Here is a 23725-nt window from a genome sequence, read left to right as displayed (position 1 = left end):
ATGACTAATGAGTTTGAGTACTCTCTCAAATGTTTGTTGGTCTTCTAGGTATTCTTTTTTGTGATGTGCTTGATAAAACTTTGCTCATTTTTTCTTTAGGTCTGTCTGGCTTTTTCTTGATTTTATCAGTTCCATATATAGTCTGATATAAACCCTTATCATTGTTTTTGCCTTTTCACTCTCATAAAAGAGTCTTTTTTAAAAAATATTTTTAGTTGTAGAGGCACACAATACCTTTATTTTATATATTTATTTTTAGGTGGTACTGAGGATCAAACCCAGTGCCTCACATGTGCTTGGCAAGCACTCTACCACTGAGCCACAGTCCCAGCCCTCAAAAAGGAGTCTTTTGATGAGAAAGGTTCTTAACTTTATACTAGTCCAAGATACCAGTCTTTCCATTTATAATTAGTACCTTTTTTGTGTCCTGTTTAAAAAACTTTCACTACTCCAAGGCCAAGAAGATACTCTTTTTTGTTGTATTCTAAATACTTTTCCGTTTTATTTTTTATATTAAGATCTATGAACTATCAGAAATTGGCTTTTGTATACAGAGTGAGATAAGAATTTGGATTTATATTTTTTTCCTATGTGTCCAAGTGTCTTGGTTCCATTTAGTAAAAAGCCATCTTAAGTGCTCTGCTTGCTCCTTCTTCTTGTGAAGAGTATGAATACCAACAGATGGAGATCATTGGAGCCATCTCAGGGGCAGAGAAGTAGTTTGCAAAAATGGACTTTTGTCTAGGTTCATATACTGATATGGCCAATTTTTCCAAAGATTAAGAGCTATTAAACTAGTTTATAAAATAAGGATAGCAATTCTACAATCCCAGGACTTTTTAAAAAATATTTTATTAGTTGTTGATGGACCTTTATTTTATTTATTTATATGCGGTGCTGAGAATCAAACCCAATGCCTCACACATGCTAGGTAATTGCTCTACTACTGAGCCACAACCCCAGTCCCAATCCCAGGACTTTTGATATGGGAAATGAACATCCTCACGGGGACTTCACATGTGTCTGGAATTCAATAAATAGCATCTTTCTATATTTTAAATTTAGCTTAAGAGCAGCATTCTTAAGTTTATCTAGAAAAGTGAATAAGCCACTTACTATATTGTATTAGTTCTGAATACCTTTTTAAAAAAAGAAACGGGAGTATTTTACTGAATTAACGTTGCATATATTGCCAAAACCACCTATATCAGTGCAGTTTCAGGGTCCTAACTGTTTAAGCACACATGAACACACAGTTCATATCTATTATTTGAAAGCAGCTGGAAAGTTTCTAGCAGGAGTATGTACCTATCATTCACAAGGCCTACCTAAGGATGCAGTACTCTCAACCTTATAAACAGGTGATCTGCAGGGAATCCACATTCATCTCAGTAGAAACTTCTTTACTTTTTTTCCTCTAACAGATGGAGGTTTATTGTTCTGATTTTCATGCTGAAAGAGCAGCGAGAGAGAAGATTCATGAAGAAAAGGAGCAACTGGCATTGCAGCTGGCAATTTTGCTAAAAGAGAACGATGCTTTTGAAGATGGAGGCAGGTAAGGTAAAGCAAGAGGAAGGCAGAACATATGACGGCATGGGCTGTAGGAGAGGTAACCTGTCAAAGATGTTTCCTAATTTGAGCTATTAGAATCACTCTACCTACACTTGTGTTCCTACATTTGAGATTGGCTTATTAACAAAGCTGGACAGAGACTTGTTGGAACCCAGTCAAGTTCTTGGCTTTGAGAAAAGCTGTGAAAATATGTTTTATGTGTCCAAATGTTACCCTGCTAGTCGTGAGTGAAATATACTATACACTTTAAATTTCTAATGTGCTTTGAAAAAAAATACTTCCAAAATTTCTCTTGATTTTTAAAATTTCATCTTGGGAAAGTTTTAAATTCTAGAAAAATACAGAGGAAAAAAATAATACACAGCAAAATATACACAATTCTGAATTGACAGTTGCTAGTATATCTTTTTTTTTTTTGCTTCAAAAAATTTTTTTTTTTATGAAAGGGAGCTTTAGATAAAGTTGAAGTCTCTTGTTCCACATCCTTCATTTATTCTCCTCTTCCTTTGCTTTGAACAATCAGAGTTTAGTGGGTAGCCTTCCCATCTGTATTATACATGTGTGTATACACACACCCCAATTTTAAAACAATATTATTTCTCTTTAAATTACAAAATAATCAGTGTAGAGATTATTCTGTAACTTTATGTAACATTGTGATTTCAAATGCTGTCTATTTTGATTCATGCTGATTTAATTCATTGTTTTAATACCTGTGTAGTGTCTTAGTGTAGAAATATGTAACTTATTTTCTAATCCATTCTAGTATCAATTAATAGTTTGGTTATTTCCTAGTTGATTTTTAAAGATCTTACTTTTACCTCACAGTATGCTGGTGCCAATATTATATAAAAATCAATTTAAGGGGCTGGGGTTGTGGCTCAGTGACAGAGCACTCACCTAGCATGTGTGAGGCACTGGGTTCAAGCCTCAGCACCATGTAAAAATAAATAAAATTCATTCAGGTCCTAATGAAATTCTTTTAAAAAATCAATTTAATCTCACATTCTGATTTTTATGAACCTTGACACTGCAGTTTGACTCTTTTTTTTCCCCATACTTTTGTTGACTGCTTAATGTTGTCATGGTTCAGAGTTGCAGAACATCACATATAGTGTTGTTTTTAATCCCAGTAGGCAATCCTTGATGGAAATGCAGAGCCGGCATGGGGCAAGAACAAGTGACCCAGACCAGCAGGCTTACCTTATCCAAAGAGGTGAGTCACATTCAAGTCTAGGATATTCAGGGAATATCCTACTAATAAGGCACTCAAAGAAAAAAAAATCCCACTATATTCTATAAAAGGGATTTCAAATTAAGCTACCCAAAATACAGCACCCTTCAGTCTTATTCCCCTAGTACTCAGATCTCTATCCATTACTAATTCCAGACCTGACTCTTCACCCCATGCTGTAGTCTACAGATATTAGGTCATCTGCATCATCCCCTTCAACTCATCTTAAGCCTCTACTTGCATATATTTATTTGTGCAGTATCCTTCATGTAGGTGTCCTTTCCATATGCATATTCCTGTATTCTTATATTCTCCTTCCAATTAATTCTTATCCCATCTTTTAAACCCATTTCAGAAAGGTACACTCCTATAATCCCAGTAATTTGGGAGGTTAAGGCAGGAGCATCACAAATTCAAGGCCACCTGGGCAACTTAGCAAGACCTCTTTTCAAAATAAAAAAATAAAAAGGAATGGGATATAACTCAGTGGTAGAGCACCCCTGGGTTCAATCCCCAGTACGGCCAAAAATTTTTTTTTCATATTTTCCCGTCTCCAAATTGTTACCTTTCTGAACTTCCAAAATACTTCATTCTTTTGCTATCTTTTAAGTATTTATATGTTGAAATATGTATTTTAGACCTCTGTTAAATGATGAGCTCCCAGGACAGTACATTTTCTTGTTTTAGTACTGGAGATTGGACCCAGCAGTGCTCTACCACTAAGCTACATTCCCATCCCATCCCTTTTTATTTTTTATTTTGAGAAAGGCACTTGCTAAGTTCCCAGGTTGGTCTTGAACTTGTGATCCTTCTGCCTCAGCTCCCAAGTCACTACTATTGCAGGTATGCACCAACACACCTGGCTTCTGGATGAAATATTTTCACCCAATATCTGGTGTTTTGCACATAATAATGTTAGCATTTTTTTTTTTTTTTTGAGAGTTTACTATGTTCAGGCACTTTGCTGATCTAACTTCATCTGTATTATTTGATTTGATTCTCAAAAAATTCCATGAGGTCTATATTATCATTTTCTTATAAAAGACAAAACTAAAATTTTGACAAGGTTAAGTAACCCAGGATTATAAGGCTAGTTGGGAGCAGAATTGGAAGAGGAACCAAAGGTTATCTGACTTTGACTACTACATAGTATACTGAGTACAACAGATATCATTTAATTTGGAAATACATCCAATTTTTAATTTCCTAAGTAAAACTGATCATGATACATCTTAAAAGAGTGGTGCTCTTTTAATGATTTTATACTGGTACTAATACACTAGTACACTAATAATATGCTAGTAATAATGTTCTGTAATTTGTAATGAATCACTGAAAGGAAAATATTATTCTTGATTCTAGGTATTAAAAAATAAAATTCCAAGATCAAAGACTAACATAGCTAGAAAAAATAAACTAATGGCAGTGCCATCAAGTAGAGTCTGAGTTCAGGATCCCTCTTAAATATCACAAAAAAACTTTCCTTAACTTTTTTGTTTGTAAATATTTTACCAGTTTAAGTCTCCTTCACATACCAACTGACTATTAAAATGGAACTGCAATATTATCATCAGTAAGGACACAATATTAATACATATAATGAACTGATAAATCTCAGGGAAATTTCTCTGAGTATCTTTTTTTATTTCCTATCTCTCCCCTTCCCCCACCGGCCAAAATCCTATTACAGGAACAACAACAAAAAGATTAAACATTAGAGGTAGCAATTCAGGTTAAAAATATGCATAGGATTATTCATGGGGGAAAATGCAGAAAAGCTATCATTTGATCTAACAAAAATATTACCCTAGGTCTGGGGTTGTGGCTCAGCGGTAGAGCACTCACCTAGCATGTGCAAGGCCCTGGGTTCGATCCTTATCACCACATAAAAGTAAATAAAATAAAGGTATTGTGTCCAACTACAACTAAAGAATAAATATTTTTTAAAAAATATTACCCTGAGGCATTTTTTAGCATCAGTGGGTAAAGCTATGTTTTTCTCAGAAACCTACAGCTTCCTACTCCTTTGATTTCTTTCCACTCATCTGATTTCTCTCCCTCCTTCCCTCCTTCCTTTCTTTTTTCTTTTCTTTCCCCAATCCCCCCATCAGTACTGGAAATTGAATCTGTCACTACCATGCCTGTCTATATGTGTCTGATTCAAGAAATGTCCAACAAGGTAGTCTTGGGTCAAATTATTGCTGACTCCTGTCCCAAAAGCTGTGATTCTGCCCATCAGAATGAACGGGGTTTTTAAAGAGGTGATTCAGAGAAAATGAGATTAAGAAGATCAGGAAGGAGAAGATTAGGGAAAAGAAGATCAGGAAGGAGAAGACCAGGGAGAAAAAGGTTGGGGGAAAAAAAAAAACTTGTAAGATTCAAAGCCACAAGGGATATTAGTCAAAGCATCAAGTGAACCCCTTACAAAAAGGTCAGTCTCTTGCACGTGGATGTCTTAAGGAATGGTTGTGTTCTTTATAAGTCAAAAACCTACTTACATAAAAAAGACTGGTCAGTTTCTGACTTACATTTATAATCTAAAAGTCTTTTTCTATGTATACATTTATTCTTGTCTAAATAAGCTGTTTTGTCATAAAAAATATTCCAGAGGACTGTCTTAAGATTTTGTTAGTGTCTTAACAAAACTGATTTAAACAAGTCTCTCTTGATAAATCTCATCATTGTCATCAGCAGCAGCCATTTCAGTGTCTGCTCTGTTCTAGGACTTGGTTAAGTGACAGGGAATAGAAAGGCATAAGGTGTGGTCAAGTCCTTAAGGGCTGTGGTATAACTGGAGACAGAATGTGCACATAAAAACATAAATTCATGTACAAGATAGCATGTAGGTAAATAAAAGGAATGGTGGTGAAGATAACAGAAAAAGCTGATCATAAAGGCACAGAGAACTGAGAAAAGCCTTGAAAAAAACATGACTCTAACCTTGACCTTGAAGCTAGGATTTGGATAAGTGTAATGTGAGAGTAAAAGGCAAAGATGGAAATGAGTATGATCAGTTGATAATAAAAACTGACTAAACTTTTTATGGATTGAAGAGGCAGAAGGCAGAGGGAACCTTGAGCAGGCTGCTATCGCACACACACAAAAAGCACACATGGAGGCAACAGTGTTTAAAATGCAGAACCAACAATGCCAATGGCAAACTACAATCCACAGGCCAAATCTGGCCTGTCTTCTGTTTTTACAAATCAATTTAATTGGGATGTAGTCATGCCCTTTTGTTTGCATCCTGTCTTTGGCTGCTTTCATGCTACAGTGGCAGAGATTTTATTTATGATTTGCAAGGCCTATATAATATTTTCTCTTTGGTCCTTTACAGAAGTTTGTTGACTCTTAATCTCAAGCAATGGGACAATTAGAAAGCCCTGCTTCAAAAATCATGCTTTATGAGGAATATAGATAGTAAAATATGCTTCTTGGGCCAGGGATGTAGTTCACTAGTAAAGCACTTGCCCAGTTTGCAAAGACCCTGGATCTGGGTCTTAGCACTGAAAAAATTTAAAGAAAATAGAAAGTTTCTTAAATTTCTTTTTTTGTCTGAAAGTCTTACATGTTATTGAATTCAGTAATGTATTTTGAAGCAAATAACAATGGTAAAGATCCAAAAACAAAGTTTTGGGGCTGAACCAAAGTATGGGCCGAGACTCTAAAAACACAAAATACTTTGCACTGGTCCAGAAAGGTCAGGCCAGAGAGATGCCCAGGAGACAGAAGTAAATTTCAGCAATGATCACAGTTTGTATTGATCTAGGACATACCCAGAGTAAGAGCTTGTTTCAAACATTCTCTGATTTAGGTTTCAACCTCAACCTAACTCAGAACTGGGGGCAATTGCAGGATGCATTCTTCAGCTGTTTCTCTTCACTGACTTTCCTTGGGCAATTCCTATTCTTTCTAAGGCTCCTCTCATAGGTTACTCATCCAGGAGGCCTTTCTGCATTGGGGCTCTTTTCTTACTCCTACCCAAGCCCACAGTGTCTAACACTCCCCCACTTCCACATCACCACTGCCCCTTCTCTTACCTGGCTTCCCCACCTTGTCAGTATCCTGGCACACAGCAGTCTCTTGCACATCCATGAGGGCTTACAAGTGTCTGCTGAATAAATGGGAGTGAGTGTTTTGCTTCTGAAAAGGTATATACTGTTGCAGGAGACCCCTCCATACTCACTTTATTCCTTCCTTCATATTCTCTCCCTCTTTTGCTTCTATCCAGAACCTATATTGTCCTGTACCTAGAACTGAAACTGTCTTTTCAGACTCACACCTAGAATATAGTTTAAATCCTGAAATAATAGAAAAGCAGCAGGTACTATTTGTGGAGATTTCTCTGTGCACACAGTGATGTCTTCCATTAAAGAGTGTGGTGATGTACACCTGTAATCCTAGCTACTTTGGAGGCTGAGGCAGGAGGATCCTAAGTTCAAGGCCAGCCTCAGCAACTTAGCCAGACCCTCAGCAACTCAGCAAGACCCTGTCTTGAATTAAAAAAATAAAAAGGATTGGGAATGGTATCCCACTGGGTATTGATTATGAAGTTTAACAGATGACCAAATTAAAACCATGTTATTAAAATCAAGCAGAAGTTCTTTTCAAGGTGGAACTAATGAAACATTTAATTTCCTGCTTATTCCCAGGAGCTGAGGATAGGAACTGGCGGCAACAGCAACCACAGAGTATTCCAATTCATTCCTGTCCCAAGTGTGGAGAAGTTCTGCCTGACATAGATACATTACAGATTCATGTGATGGACTGCATCATTTAAGTGTTGATGTTTCACCTTCCCCCAAACTGTTGGTAAATGTCAGCTTTTTCCTCCAAGACTTGTACTTTTGTCTTATTTTTTTCACTCAAATATTTTGCCTCATTATGCTTGTTTTAGGAGGAAAAAAAAGATGTATCAATTCTAAGAGAACACTTTGTGGATTTCCATGAGCTCACAAAATGGAATCCTTAACCACTGCCCTTCTGATAATAAATTCAGTAGTTTTTATGTTCTGTTTATGTGGGCAAATACACAGTTAAATAGCAAGGGATGTAAAGTGACAGGGCTCAGGGAATTACAAGAAACTTCACTGATAAATTTGAGAATCTTTTAAGGAGGCAGGAAAAATGAATTGGTCACAGATTTAATCAGGAAAAAAATGTCTTTTAAATAGTTTTAAAGCAAATTATTGTTATTATGTATCTATTGAAACTGGATCTTTTGGGTTTATGTGTTTTTGTATATGTTGTAGTTTTATTGTAGCCATAGTAATTGTACCAAAGTTGTGACATACCGCTTTTCATCTAGTATGGTGAGCTTTCAGTTAATATTAGGACAAGTCAAAAAATGTTGGCATACATGACATGAAGTTCCTTGGATTTCTCTTTTTTTCTCTCTCCATATATGTTAGAGAGGGAAACTAGGGATGGAACTCAGGGTCACTCTAGCACTAAGCTACATCATGCCCCACCTCCCCCAACCCCACTTTTTTTTTTTTTTTTTGAGATGGTCTTGCTAAGTTTCAGAGTCTAGCCTGGAATTTGCCATCCTCTTGCCTCAGCCTCCTGAGTCACTGGGATTAAGTTCACTAGATTTCTTATCATTCACAGTGTTAAGTTTCATAATCACAAGAACTGGTTATTACAAAATAAAATTTTGTTTATGAATCTTTTACATTGTTCATATATGATTGATTTCATAGTATGAATTTTCTGTATTAAGCTCATTTAGCTTAATATAAGCTTACTTTGTAAGATATATTTTATCAATTTGATGAAGTTGAACAAGATCCTTTAGTTGAGACCAACACACGTTTGAATTAGAAAGTTGTTCTTACTAAGAAGGTGAACAGATAGGGATTTGCCTTATTTTAGACCTGTAGTTTACTAACTAGTATTGGACAAGCCATAGAAGTTAACAATATCTTTATATATCCAGTTCCTAAAACATTTAAGAGAAAATAAAAGATCTCCTTTGTATTTACGATAAGATCTCTCCTAGACAAACTTGATTACACACATATGTACATGCATGTATGCATTTATGTGTATTTAAATATGAATCAAAATAGTTAATTCATGCCAAAAGAACATATTATTCAAATTACAGTTATCTTCATGCCAAGAGAATACACTGTACACCTTATTAATCTAGATTAAAAGATTATCATACATACATCCCAGGGAGAATGTTTGTAAAAGACATTTCTAAAATTATAATGAAATTTTTTCTTTACTTGTTTATAGTTTCTAATATAAATGTTTTTATCCTTTTATATTGGATAAAATAGATTTCAATAGTATCCTATATAGAGAAGAAAACAAAATGGTTTCATGTTTAAGTTATTGTGGATATTCTTTTACTTTGTTCAAATATAGATATCCAGGAAATCTAAAGTCTAAAATAACGATATGAATGAGCTTATTAAGCTTGTGACCAAATCATTTGCTTGATAACTAAAAGTATGACAAATGAAGGCAAGTTCTTATGGTTGCTTTAAATTAAGGTCATTGAAGAGTTATCTGTATCCTGTGTTCATTACAGCATTATTCATAGTAGCTAAGACACTGAAGCACCCTAGGTGTCCGTCATTAGATGAATGAATAAAGAAAATGTGGTGTATATACACAATGAAAATACTATTCAGCCTTTAAAAAGAGGGAAGACCTGTCATTTGCAGTAACATGGATGAACCTGAAGGACATCATGTTTAATTGAAATAAGCCAGACACAGAAAGACAAATACCATATAGTATTACTTATATGTGAAATCTATAAAGTTGAACTCTTGGAAGTTGAGAATAGAATGGTGGTTACCAATGGATGGGGAAGGGGTTAGATAGGGAAAATGGAGATGCTGATCACAGGGGACAAAATTCCAATTATGAGGAGTAAGCTTTAGTGATATTTGGCACAAATAGTGACTGTAATAAATAATGTGTTATATATTAAAAAAAAAAAAAACATTAAGGCTGTTTTAAGGGAATCAACCAGTTCAGTAAACAACGTGTAAGCTCTGTATATGTCTTATCTAATTTATTTATTCTGATATATCTTCAAACGCTTTGTTCCATAATAACAGTTAATGACTCCTCATAGAAATCTTGTGTGTGGGGGGGATGAAAACACAAAGAATGGTGTCTACCCTTAACAGATTTATAAGTATTGTTAACTGTAGGTACATAACTGTCAGAATATCTCTAGAACTTTTTATCTTGCATGACTAATACTCTGTACCTATAAATAATTTGCATTTTCCCCGTCTCAGCCTCTGGCAACCACCATTATACCTTCTGTGTCTATGATTTTGATTATTTTAAATACTTTACATAAGTGTATCATGCAGTATTTGTTGTTCTGTGACTGGCTTATTTCACTTAGCAATGTCCTCAAGGTTCATCCATGTTGTTATATATGGCAGGATTTCCTTCTTAAGGTTGCGTAATATTCCTTTGTATATGTATATCACATTTTCGTTATCTATTTATCTACTGATGGACATTCAGGTGTTTTACCTCTCAGCTACTATAAGTGATGCTACATGAATATGGGAGTACAACTCTCTCTTTGAGAGCCTGTTTTCAGTTCTTTCAGATAACTACCTATCATATGATAGGTCTGTTTTAATTTTCTGAGGAAACTCCTTATTGTACTATTTTACATTCTTACCATAGTAAGAACAGAGTTCTGGTTTCTCCACATCCTTGTCAACACTTGCTATTTTCTGTTTTTCTGATAATGACCACACTAATAGGTGAGGTGATATCTCATTATGATTTTGGTATGTTTTTCCTTGATAATCAGTCATGTTAATGTCTTCTCATATACTGGTTGGTCATTTGTACATCTTCTTTTTTAAAAAAAATGTTATATTTTTCTGTGGTGCTAGTGCCTCATATGTGCTAGGTAAGCACCCTACCACTGAGCCACAACCTCAGCCCCTATATGTCTTCTTTGAAAAAATGCCTATTCTAGTCCTTTGTATAGTTTTAAATTTTTCCCCCTCTTGAGTTACAGGTATTCCTTATTTATTTTGGCTATTAACCCCTTATTAAATACTTTCAGACCATAATATTTTGTTTATATATGGTTTGCAAGTATTTTTACCCATGCTGTAGGTTGCCCTTTCAACTCTGTTGATTGTTTCTTTTGCTAGACAGAGGGGTTTTGGGTTCAATGTAGTTCCATTTGTCTATTTTCATCTTTGTGGTTTGTGTTTTTGGTGTCATATGTAAAAAATCAGTGCCAAGACCAATTTCATGTCTTTACCTTTTGCTGTCTTTATTCTTGTTTCTTCTGTTTTTTTGCAGCAACATACTTTAAATTCCTTTCTTATTATCTTTTTTTAAAAATATCTTTATTTTGTTTATTTATTTTTATGTGGTGAGGAGGATTGAACCCAATGCCTCACATGTTTGAGGCAAGTGCTCTGCCACTGAGCCACAACTCCAGCCCCTTATTTTCTTTTTTGATGAACTCTCAGCTTTTGTTTATCTGTGAAAGTATCTCTTTCGTTTCTGAAGGATAGTTTTGCTGGATATATTATCTCTGTTTGGCAGTTTTTCTCTTCCAGCAGTTTGAATATATTATCCTAGTCCTTTCTGGCCTGCACGTTTTTCTGTTACAAATTGCTTACAGCCTTATGGAGACTTCCTTGAATGTGATGAGTCTCTTTCAAAATTCTTTCTTTAATGTTGGACACACATTCTACTCTTCTCATTCTCCCTGAGGGAGAGGCTACCAAAACGCCTCTGTATGCTACACTACAATTCTCTAGAGCAGCAGCAAGCCTCCCAACTCTCTGGGACCCAGATGTCTACAGTATGCTGGGTCCCACTAGCACCCTAAGATAAGTAAAATGGAAACTCTTCTCTTGGGAATTCCCCCCACAAAGATGGAACAATGGACATGTGCTTCACTCTTCTCTTCTCTACCCAAGGGAGGGCCTACCAAGATGTATTGGCCTGTGTCTGCTGTGATATAGATCCTCTACAGCAGCAGCAAGCTACTCAACTCTCATTCTTAGAACCCCACTCCACCCCCACCCTCATCCCCACCCCCATCTGTAGTATACAAGTTCCTGTCCAGCACTCTGACCAGGCAAGACAAAAACCAGTCTCTTGGGTAGCTCTAACTAAAAACTGAATGCATGCTCCACTTTTTTTCCCTCCTCAGGGAGAGAAGCTGAGAGCTAAGGGTTTTCACCTACTTGTCCTGCACTGAATTGGGGGAAAGTACTATGGTAACTGAATGTATGCTAATCCAGATCTTCTTTGTTCTCAGAAGATCCCAGCCTGGTGTTGTGTTGTGTGTCCTGTGTGTCCTATCCTCATCCATGCGGTCCTGCCCCCACCCCCCACCACTCTCAGTATTGGGCTTGAGATGGGATAGAAACCAGTCCCTCAGGCAAACCTTTGAAATTTGCAATATTGGGTGTATTCTCTCCTCTTTGCCACCCCAAGGAGAACTCAGAAGCTGGGAGTTTTCTCTTGATCATGTTATACTAAGTCAGGGGGAGGTACTCTGTCTAGCAATTAAGTGCCACAAATTTGCCTACATGTTTGTTTTATACTCAACTTCAGGTATAAGAACATCTTAACTATCTTCTTGATTTCTCACAAAAGGAATTGATATATGTATTGTTAAGTCAGCATCTCTCTGGGGGAGGGAGGGCTTGAGGCTTCCTATGCTGCCATCTTGATGATGTCATCATCTCCCTTATAAGAATTTTGGCCCCTTTTCTTTTTCTTACTTTCTTTCTTTTCTTTTCTTTCTTTCTTTCTTTTTTTAAATACTGGGATTGAACCCAGGGTGTTTAACCACTGAGCCTCATCCTCAGCCCTTTTTATATTTTATTTAGAGACAGGTTCTTGCTGAGTTGCTCAAGGCCTCACTAAGTTGCTGAGCTTGGCTTTGAACATGCTCCTGCTTAGCCTCTCAAGCTGCTGGGATTACAGGCATGTGCCACTGCATCAGGCTCTTAGTCCCTTTTTTAAGGCATTGATATATTGATACATATATCAATTCCTATAGTATGTGTATTGCTATATTCTTAAGTCTTGTTAAATGGGAACAATAGAAATATGGGGAACTAAGAAATATTAATGAACTAATGAAAATCAGGTAACTAAATCATTTAATAATATTAAATCATCAACTATTATATTTAAAAATAACTTTGATCTAGTTTGGCATGTGAGGAACTTGGAAGTCATCACTCATCTCCAAAACAAACATTTTTTTTTAAATATCTTTATTTTGTTTATTTATTTTTATGTGGTCTAAACTGAAATCAATTACTTTTTTTTCTGGTACTGGGGATTTGAAAGCAGGGGTACTTTTCTACTGAGCTACACCTTCAGTCCTTTTTATTTTTTACTTTAAGACAGGTCTCACTAAGTTGCTAAGGGTCTTACTAAGATGCTGAGACTGGCCTCAAACTTGTGATACTCCAGCCTCAGCCTTCTAAATTACTGAGATTAAAGGCATGCACCATTGTTCCTTGTGAAATTTTAAAATATTTTAAACTAGATGAAAGTATACTTTGTCAAAATTCAAGGTATACAGAGAAAGTAGTGCTAAGAGGGAAATTTGTAGCATTGATTGCACATATAGAAAAGAAGAAGTATCTAAAATCAGTAAGTTTCCACTTAGGAGACTAAAAAAAAGAATAATAAATTAAATGCAAAATAAGCAGAAGAAAAGAAATGAAAATTACAGCAGAAATTACACTCAGTTACCATAGTACTTTCCCCCAATTCAGTGCAGGACAAGTAGGTGAAAACCGTTAGCTCTCAGCTTCTCTCCTTGACTTGAAGAGGGAAAAAAGTGGAAAGCAATGAAATTGAAACCAGTAAATCAATAGAGGAAAATTGATAAAACCAAAGTCTGGTTCTTTGAAATAATCAATAAAATTGGTAAACCTGTAGCCAGATTAAGAAAGAAGAGACAAATTACCAATTTTAGCATGCCAGCAATGAGGAATGGTCACTTGAAATTTAAAAACACAGTACCACTTACATTAGCACACACACACACACACACACACACACAAAATGGAAGACGTAGGTATAAGCCTAGTAAAATATACACAAGACCTATGAGGAAAGCCATAAAACTGTGATGGAAAAAAATTCTAATAAATAAAGAGAGATCATGTTCGTGGACAGGAAGACTCAATATTCTAAAAATGTCAGTTCTTCCAATTTGATGTATAGATTCAATGTAATCTCAATTAAAAGTCCCAACAAGTTATTTTATGGATATTAACAAGGTAATGCTAAATTTTACAGGGAAAGAGAAGAGTATGACCAATGCAGTACTGAAGAGTAATAAAGTAAAGACACTGATACTACTGACCTCAAGACTTACTAGAAAGCTATAGTAACCAAGATGGTATGACGTTGGCATAAAAACAGAAAAGGGACCAAGGATATAACACTTGCTTAGTATGTATATTGCCCCAAATTTGATCTCTCACACTGCAAAACAGAAGAACAAAAACCAAAACCAAAACAAACAAACAACAAAAAAAAAACCTAGACCAATTGATCAATGGAACAGACAGAAAGCCCAGAAATGGATTCACACAAATATAATCAACTAATTTTTGAAAAAGGAATAAGTGAAATTCAATGAAGAAGTTTGTTTCAATAAATGTGTCTGGCACAAATGTTTATACGCATGCAAAAAAGGAGGAGGAGGCAGAGGAGAGGAAGAGTCCAGACATAGACCTTACACTTTTTGTAAAAATTAAAGCTGGGGCTGGAATTGTAGCTCATTGGTAGTGTGCCTGTCTACTATGGTACTGGGTTCAATCATTAACACCACATAAAATAAATAAATAAAATAAAGGATTAAAAAACATTATTTTAGAAAAATAAAGTCACAGACTGAAAGAAAGTCTTTAGTGAACACATTTCCATAAAGAGCTGCCATCTACAATATACAGCGAACCCTTAAAATTTAGAAAACAGTCAAATCTTAAAACAGGCAAAAGGATGAACAGATATCTCACCAAACAAGATATAGAGCTGGAAAACAGGCATATACAAAGATGTTCAACCTCATATGTTATTTAAGAATTGCAAATAAGGCAGGCATAGTGGCACATGCCTGTAATCCCAGATATCTGGAAGGCAAAGGCAGGAGGAGCAGAAGTTTGAAGGCAGCCCCAGCAACTTCTGATTTGAAGCCTTGTCTCAAAATACAAAAAGAACTGGGGATGTAGCTCCACGTAGAGTGACACAGGGTTTAATCTCAAGTACCACAAAAACAAAAGCAAATAAAAAACATCAGCAATGAGATACCACTGCACAGTTACTAGAATAGCTAAAATCCAAAACATTAACAATTAAATGCTGGTGAGGATGTAGAGCAACTGGAACTCTCAGTGCTGATGGGAATAAAAAATGTACAGCAACTGTAGAAGACAGCTTGGCAATTTGTTACAAAACAAAGCTGACTTATCTTACACTCTAACTATTATTCTCCTTGGTATTTACCCAAATGAATTGAAAACTTACAGCCACTAAATTCTGTACATGAATGTTTATAGCCACTTTATTTATAATTGCCAAAACTTGGAAGCAACCATGATAACCTTCAATATATGGAAGGATGAGCAAATAGTGGCACATCCATACAATGAACTATTATTCAATAATTTTAAAAAATGATGGGGCTGGGGTTATGGCTCAGTGGTAGAGTGCTAGCCTCGCACGTGCAAGGCCCTGGGTTCGATCCTCAGCACCACATATAAATAAAATAAAGTTATTGTGTCCAACTACTGCTAAGTGAAAGAAGCTGTCTTAAAAAAACTATAAGCTGTATAATTCCAACTATATGACCTCTGATCTGATCAAAACTATGGAAATGGGAAAAAAGATCAGTGGTTTCCAGGATTGGGAGGAGAAAAGGCTGAATAGGTGAAGCCCAGAGACTTAGGGCAGTGAAAGTATTCTTATGATACAGTGATGGTGAATATATGAAGTCTAACATAACAAATGGACTATAGTTAATGTATCAATATTAGTTTATCAGTTATAACAAATGACCCACGTGTATTATTATTACAAGATATTAATAATAGGGGAAACTGTTTCAAGCAGCTATATGGAACTCTCTTTTCATTCCACTCAATTTTTCTATAATCCTAAAGCTGTTCTAAAAACTGACACTAATTTTAATGAAAAAATAACTTTGAACTACAAGATTATTTAGTATGAACACCCTAAAATTCATTGTGTGCATCAGAAAATCAAGATTGTTGTGAAGATTGGCTAAGAGTTCCATTGACCCTAATGAAAGAGATAACTTGGGATTATTTTAATACAAAATCAAACTTACCTTGCCATCATTAAATCAGTGGTGGAAATCTGATATGACAGCTAGTTGCAGCTTTTAAGTGCAACAGGAATCAAGTATATGGACCAATCTTCATATGCTTTAATGAAACAACAAAAAATACCCAAATTACTTTGCTATGAAAGGCAGATGAAATATAAATTTAGCATTTTCTTTGGCATCCTTTGACTTACATGGTTCATGGCTTAAAAATTATTGAGATAAATTATGTACTCTTCTCAGGAAAATGTTTTTAATTGTTGAGTGATTTTTTTTTTAGCTAAGTAATTAGAAATGTAAAGTATATAATACAAGAAGTACGGATTCCAGAACTCTTAGTGAACTTTCTGTAGCCATTTGTCTTTTAAATATATGGATCTATAATCAAGGGTGAAAGTTATTTCATATCTCTATCTCTCTCTCTCTCTCTCTCTCTCTCTCTCTCTCTCTCTGTCTCTCTCTCTCTCTCACACACACACACACACACACACACACACAATTATTTATCCAGCAAAACCAAGGAAGAAATATGTTGAATATTCTTATGGATTAATTGGAACACTGAACTTCCTCCCCTCCCCTCCCCCTTCTAATAAATCTCATTTTAAATAGCATTCCCTCCTCCTGGGTCAAGGACAGAACAACTGGTTTCATTATTTGGCTCATTAATTAGGTAAATATACTCAAAGATAATACACCTCTACTCTGTCTACTTAGAGAACTCAACTATGTTCACTAGCCAATATCCCAAACTGTATTTGAAACCTTTTAAGTTAAGAGGGTTTCAAATACAGTTTGGGGTATTGGCTATATATCCCCCTGGCTTCAGTCACAAATTTAAAGAACCTGCTGAAATTCACACCACATCTCTGCCTATCCAAAACCAGCTCCTCTCTAGGTCGCTAGTATATTTCTATGGTTCTGCCAGTATCCCAGGTAGTAACACCCTGGACATTGTCCTCTCCTTTTTCTACCACAGGTGCTTTCCTCTGGTCAGTTACCAAAGCAGATAGGTTTACCTTCATATGCTCCCAATTTGTCTCTGTATTCTCATAGTTGTGACTGTCACAACCTTCTAACAAGTTCTCTGCCCCTAGTGTCTTGAATTTTCAATTCCTGAGCACCCATCTTTAATAGGTTTAATCTTCTGAAACAACTCCTTATGGAGTAATGAGAATATAAATTAGTACACGTTTAATGCTTCCATGTACCAGGCATATTGTGTATATTTTCAAGTCTTTCCATTTAAATATCTTCAAATGTCCTATGGAATAACAATTACCATCCCTACTGAACAGAGAAATAAGTGGAGTCACTGAAGAGTAACTTATCCAAAGTTGCATAGTAGTATGTGGCAGTTAAAATCATGCAACCTTCAAGGCTGCAGTCTGAGTACTTAGCCATATCTTTCTTCTGTATATCCACCTTCCTCTTCCATTTGCTCAAACATGTCTTTTTATTATGTATAAAATAAAGGTTTTGGGGGCTGGGGTTGTGGCTCAGTGATAGAGCACTTGCCTAGTATGAGTGAGGCACTGGCAGGGTTCAATCCTCAGCACCACATAAAAAAATAAACAAATAAAATAAGGATATTGCATCCATGTATAACTAAAAATATTTATAAAAAAGGTTTTGACCTGTGTCCATCATCCTCCAGATAATTAGTTTCTACATACTTCCTTTAATGTTCCTGCCTCCTTTTCTCTATTTGTTCCTGCCCCTCTAGCAAAATTGGTAGTCACCTGTTGTTATTTGTCTCTTATACATTGTCATATCTCCCATATTACACTGTTAAAACCTGGAATAGGAACCACGTGTTTGCCTAACACTTTTCTACATAAGGCAATGGACTATTATGGCTGTTTTGTGTGAAAATGTACTGGATATTCTCATGTGATCCTCCCTAAAATCTTCTAATCCAGACATTGCCCCAAATGGTCAGTAACTTGTTAAGAAAAAAAACAATGTGCTATTTAATTTTTCCTTTCCATAAACATTGTACGCCAACAGCAGTAGCGAGAGAAAATAGAGGATGATGTAGGAAGATGAGCAAGACATGGTTCCCTTCTCTCCAGATGCTCACGTTATAGTAGGAAGAAAAAGATACAAACAATTAGGGAGCACCATGGCAAGTTCTATGAAAAAGACCAGTCTGGAGCTCAAGGAAATACCAAATAGGAATGTTTAGTCCAGGGGATCCAGAGGAGCTCCACAGAGGAGAGATGCTTGGCCAGAGCTTAGATGGATGAGTAGAAGCTGACCAGGTAGTTGATGTTTACCCAGTGGTTGAAATCATTCCAAGCAGAGGGATTTACATGTACAATGGCTCTGAGGCATGCCAGTACTTGGAATACTTGAGGAAGAAGGAATAGTACAGTGTAGCTGGAAAAAAAAGACTACTTTAGTGGTGAAAGACAGAGAGTTCAGATTATTGGAAAATTGGGTGGAAGTTGAGTCTACAAGTTTGAAATTTATAGGAACTGAGAGGTGACTGATAGATTTTTTTCAGGGAAAAGCGATGCCAAGATTGTTTTATAAATGGAGGCAACAAGAGAAATGGATAGGAATCGTATGAGACTGGAAATGGATCAGCATAGCTAAAAATGAAAGATGATGAGAGACTAAAGAGTGAGGATGCAGGGGAAAGAAAAGGTTCAGGAGATATGAGCTAGAGCCTATGTAACTGGACACAAAGAATGAGAACTTCGGCAGCATAATGGACTCACGGCATTTGTGCCCTTTGGAGACTAAACTTTCTCTTTTGTTTCCCTTTCTTGTTTTGTGATATATTTTAAAAGGCCCTCCCTGTGATTCTGATACACTCTAACCAGTGCTATAGAAAGATATTACAGAGGCTGAACAGAGAAATGTCCAGTCCTATCTTGCATTTCTTATTCAACAGATATGAGATGAGGCCCAAGCAAGTGATATATTTTTTCTTTTTTTTTAATATCCAAAATGTGTTTATTGGTATGTTTTCCCACTCATCTTGATTCAGGTTGCTTTTAGTGCTGCTTCCTTCTGAAGGAACATCCTTCTGTAAGTCTTACTTTTCCTCCTGTAGGCTGGCAGAGAACAGTGGAGGAGCCAACACACAAAACTACTCTTTGTGCATGGCTAAAAACTGTGGTGATTTTATAGCATCCTGGGCATTTCACATCCATGAAATAGAATTGGGGCTCTGCACCAGGCACCACTTCTTGTGTTTCCTCTTCTCTTCTGGAGAGAGATGAAGGAGATTTTTTGCGAGAGGCATGTTCTCGTGGGGAGGTCATCACCGCCAGAAAGGCAAGCATATGATTTCCAATGAGTTCCCAGGTAATACTGATGCTGCTGGTCCAGGGACCATACTTTAAGAAGCACTGCTTTATAGCACTGACAATGGCCATTTCCTTCCTAAAAGTCTCCTTTCTTGGCATTCTATGCCATCATTTTTCTGCAGACCCACCTCTTCTTATACTGGGAAAACCTGGGGGCAAGAGTATAAACTGAGGCCTATATATTCTATGTGTACTGTTTTAAAATTTATGGTTAAAACTAACCATCTCTTAGGGTATCACACTGAATTATGGCACATGAACAGTGAGCCTCAGGCCTCCCAACCTTGTTTTGTGCTGCATTTGATGGCCTCTTTCACAAGCAACAAGACACCCAGCCTGCTATTCAAGCTTCCTGCACCCCTACCCCATCCACTATCTTAGACAAAAGGATTGGCCCTTGGAAGGACAACCAGAGGCTGAGGCCCAAGTAAGGCCCTTGACACAGGCTTAGATCAATTGATTAGGAAATTCCAGGAGCCTAGGACATAAAGCTTTGACTACAGGGGGTTGTCCATGATGCTGGTGGTATATTCCCTTGGTCCTGGGGCTCATCTTCCTGTGGGAAAGGGTACAGCTGGAAGAAGGATGGGAGAGAACAGGGGCATGTGAAGGTCATGGTCAGGGTGCCCTATGGCCTTGGGATAAGGGTAGTTCAATTTTTTGTTTTTTCTCTTTTATAGTAATGAAGGTTGAACCTAGAGGCAGTCTACCACTTAGCTACATCCCCAACCCTTTTTATTTTGAGACAGGTTCTCACTAAGTTGCTTAGGCTGGCCTTGAACTTGGGATATTCCTGCCTCAGCCTCCCAAATTGCTAAGATTACAGTCATGCACTATCACACCCAAATAGGACCATCAACTTTCCTAACCATTCTGGCTGCTCCTACTCAGTTTCTGTCTTTGGCTGCTCCTATTTACCTCTGCTTCTTGCCCCTCAAATTCTTGTGCTCCCCAGAATTCTTACCTTCTACACCTGAGGCTCTTAATCTGAGAGGTGTCTATGGATGAACTTCAGTAAAATATGTGAACCCCTGAAAAAGGATACAAAATCTTCAGATTCTGAGTGTATATTTTTCCAAGACGAAAAATCGAATCACTTTCAGTATTTTCTCAAAGGGGTTTGTGATATCACACACCCCAAAAAAGATTAAGAACCCCTGCAATATAGATTCTGTTTAGATTTCATTTTTAGGTATTTTTTTATGATTCTCAAAACTATTGTTCATGGGCCTCTGTTTTTATTCTAAGGAGACATCAAACTCTCCCAAGAACCTCAGACTGGAGATTAAGTTGACTGTTTGGCCTTTCTTAATCAGTATCTTAGATACATCTCATTATGAAACTGAAAACTGAATCTGTTGTCTCCCCTAAACATGTTATGTTTTTCCTGTGTCCCCTATTTCATTGCATTGCCTCAAAAAACACCCAGTTGCATAAATCCAAAATCTATCAGTCATCCTCACCCTCTCTTTCTTTAATATCCCCACTTTCAATGGGTCCAAAGTCTACTCTCATTTTTTCTCAAAATCAATCCCATCTCTTTCCTCAAAATTGCCACTATACTAAATTCCATAAGAATGACTTGATCCCTCACTCCAAGAAGATTTGAGGGCTTAAAGATTGGTACTGTTTCCTACTCCTTGCATAGCATGGGATGCAAAGAGGACCTAAAAGTCAAGGTGAAGAAACCAACTTTAGACTACCAATCAGAATTGGTCAAGGATTTTCTACACCATAGCTAAAATTAAATCAATGATGAACTTTTATAATTGGATGCAGTGATAAGTTTAAACGCCTTTCTTCAATTTGATTTTTGTAGTCTCTTCAATACTGTGAAATTTTCAGCACTCACAGTTCTCAAAAGGTATTGCTCCCAGGTTGAGCTCATAAAAGGAGCATTAATACACGGAGGAAAAAAATCCATGTAGATGATTGTTTGTTTTTCAGTCATCTTAAAGCTGGTTTTAATTGTTCTAAAATGAAGGCAGATGCAGTGGACAAAATAACATCTTACATGAAATGCTTTGGGGGAATTGTTGGGAAAAGGTATAATGGCAGCTACACCCCAAATAACCCCAGCATGGCGCCTGAGGAGCTTCTCTTCCTGCCTCTCCCTTTCCTGCCAGCGCCAATTTCAAATCTCGCTGGCAGGAAACCTTAGCCCCAATAAGAACTAATTTTGTGGGCTCCGGAACTGACATCTGGAAGAACTTACCAATAAACGAGTGACAGGTCATTTACCTAAGCCCTGTCACCTCTCCTTAGATCTATATAAGCCCACAGCCTTTTGTAATAAAGTGGAACTCTCCCCAGCGAAGTGTCTTGCTTGGAGGAATTCTTTCAGGAATATCATGCCTGAATAGTGTCCTCAAGAGAAAAAAAAAGACATGATCATTTTGGTCCATTAAAAACTTGTCTGGGGCTGGGGATGTGGCTCAAGCGGTAGCGCGCTCGCCTGGCATGCGTGCGGCCCAGGTTCGATCTTCAGCACCACATACAAACAAAGATGTTGTGTCTGCGGAGAACTAAAAAATAAATATTAAAAAAAAATTCTCGCTCCCTCTTTCACTCTCTCTTAAAAATAAATAAATAAATGAATAAATAAAATAAAAAATAAAAACTTGTCTGCTCGGAAGTCTTTGAACTTATGTAGAAGATAAATCGCACTTAGAAACTGTATTCTTAACATTATGTACAAATACTATTTTTAAAATTTTTTTTAGTTGTCAATGAACTTAATTTTTTTTTATTTTATGCCATTATACATGTCCTCTTTTTTTGCATTACAATTCTTAATACACATATATACCACAATGCGGTGCTGAGAATCGAACCCAGCCTCACACATGCTAAGCAAGTGCTCTACCACTGAGACCAAATACAACCCCAGCCCCGGACACTATTTTTAGAATGTAAATACACCAAGAGGTCTGAATTTACTACAGAGTGTTCTGTGAAAAATATGGCCTCTTGCCAAGTTACTGTGAACTCTGACACCAGTTACAATTCTCAAACCTGTGGACCGAGAACTGGTCTGGGAATAGTGGTTTGTAAGTCAAGGAATGTCATCTAGATTTCCCACATTTTACAAATGGTGAAAGGAAACCTAAAAATAAAAGTATTTCCCGAAGATTGCAGTCAAAAATAGAATTTTTTGTTTACGAGTTCAAATATCAACTGGACATAAGGCCAGCAAAGCTAAGTGAGATAATCAACCAGCTTGTTTCGACCTCTATCTACTTACCCCACAGGAAATTTGTGAGCGCAGCAGTAAACGTTTGGCAAATGTCGGGGCTTCTCTACAGCAATTCTTAGCCTCCACCTCATGGAAACCAGAAAATGCAGCTGCGAAGAACTACATCATTCAGTTCTTATCATGGTGAAGAACTGAGTTTGGACCGCGAATAAAAATATTGTAAAGGGACGAAGAGCAGGAGAAGAAGATTAACATTTAACAGGGATGAGAGGTGGGAGGGAAAGGGAGAGAGAAGGGAAATTGCATGGAAATGGAAGGAGACCCTCAGGGTTATACAGTGGAGGGGGTAGAGAGAGGGGAGAGGTGGGGAGGGGGGAGGGGGGAGGATGGGAAAGGCAGCTGAGCACAACAGACACTAGTATGGCAATATGTAAATCAATGGATGTGTAACTGATGTGATTCTGCAATCTGTGTATGGGGTGAAGGTGGGAGTTCATAACCCACTTGAATCAAAGTGTGGAATATGATATGTCAAGAAATTTGTAATGTTTTGAACAACCAACAATAAAAAATTAAAAAAAAAAAAAAAGAAAAGGGCACAGTCCTAGAATAGCCAGTAGAGGGCACCATACACCAAATGTAGACAACAGAATTTGGGCACAAGTTCTAGATTCTGGTGATCTGAAAGTTCTCAAATAAACACCATGGTAGAGAATACTCATGTGGGCCTATGTTCTGCAGGTACCTGTATTTCTATTAAAGTGTAATCATAAATATATATACATATATATATATATATATATATATATTGTAAAGGCATCCTGACGCTGGGGGGCGCCAGACTCTGTTTTACAGGGTCCATCGAAGCACTTCACGGAAGTTCGGGTGCCCTCAACAAAGAGGGCGCCCGGTGACGTAGGCAAGTCAGATTGCTCTGCGCAGGAGCCGCATTTTGCTAGCTCCCCTGGTATTCGCCTAGGAGAGCTCTAGCGTAGCCAATCAGTACGGTTCCGCAGCCGCATGCGTCTGACGTCAGAAGCCGGGGCTGGCCCGAGTTT

The 23725-nt window shown here is 37.0% G+C and overlaps 1 protein-coding gene, 1 long non-coding RNA gene and 1 pseudogene across 4 annotated transcripts in view; 1 reads left to right on the top strand and 2 right to left on the bottom strand.

Annotated features, from left to right (window-relative positions):
- LOC124084984 (optineurin) overlaps positions 1-8478 on the top strand; it is a 39994-nt gene extending 31516 nt beyond the window's left edge. For all 3 annotated transcript variants that reach the window (XM_046432462.2, XM_046432463.2, XM_046432461.2), the window contains 3 exons: positions 1425-1555; positions 2706-2788; positions 7459-8478. In XM_046432462.2, the coding sequence (XP_046288418.1) occupies positions 1425-1555; positions 2706-2788; positions 7459-7586 (342 nt within the window). In that variant the 3' untranslated portion in view covers positions 7587-8478. The remainder of the gene's footprint in view (positions 1-1424; positions 1556-2705; positions 2789-7458) is intronic.
- Positions 8479-19096: 10618 nt separating this feature from the next.
- On the bottom strand, positions 19097-19618 carry LOC124085021 (small ribosomal subunit protein eS27-like; annotated as a pseudogene).
- A 662-nt stretch (positions 19619-20280) lies between these two features.
- LOC131423748 (uncharacterized) lies at positions 20281-23005 on the bottom strand. Its single transcript, XR_009225716.1, has 3 exons — positions 22716-23005; positions 21687-21838; positions 20281-20502 (listed from the first exon to the last, which is right to left on the bottom strand). It is a non-coding gene; the product is annotated as an uncharacterized LOC131423748 (long non-coding RNA).
- Between the last annotated feature and the right edge of the window lie 720 nt (positions 23006-23725).

Source organism: Marmota monax, unplaced genomic scaffold (assembly GCF_021218885.2).
Source record: "Marmota monax isolate L192 unplaced genomic scaffold, Marmota_monax_Labrador192_F-V1.1 WCK01_AAM20220418_F8-fsc00090, whole genome shotgun sequence".
NCBI lineage: Eukaryota > Metazoa > Chordata > Mammalia > Rodentia > Sciuridae > Marmota > Marmota monax.
Note: the sequence above shows the minus strand (reverse complement) of the source record. Positions and strands in the feature narration are given on the sequence as shown.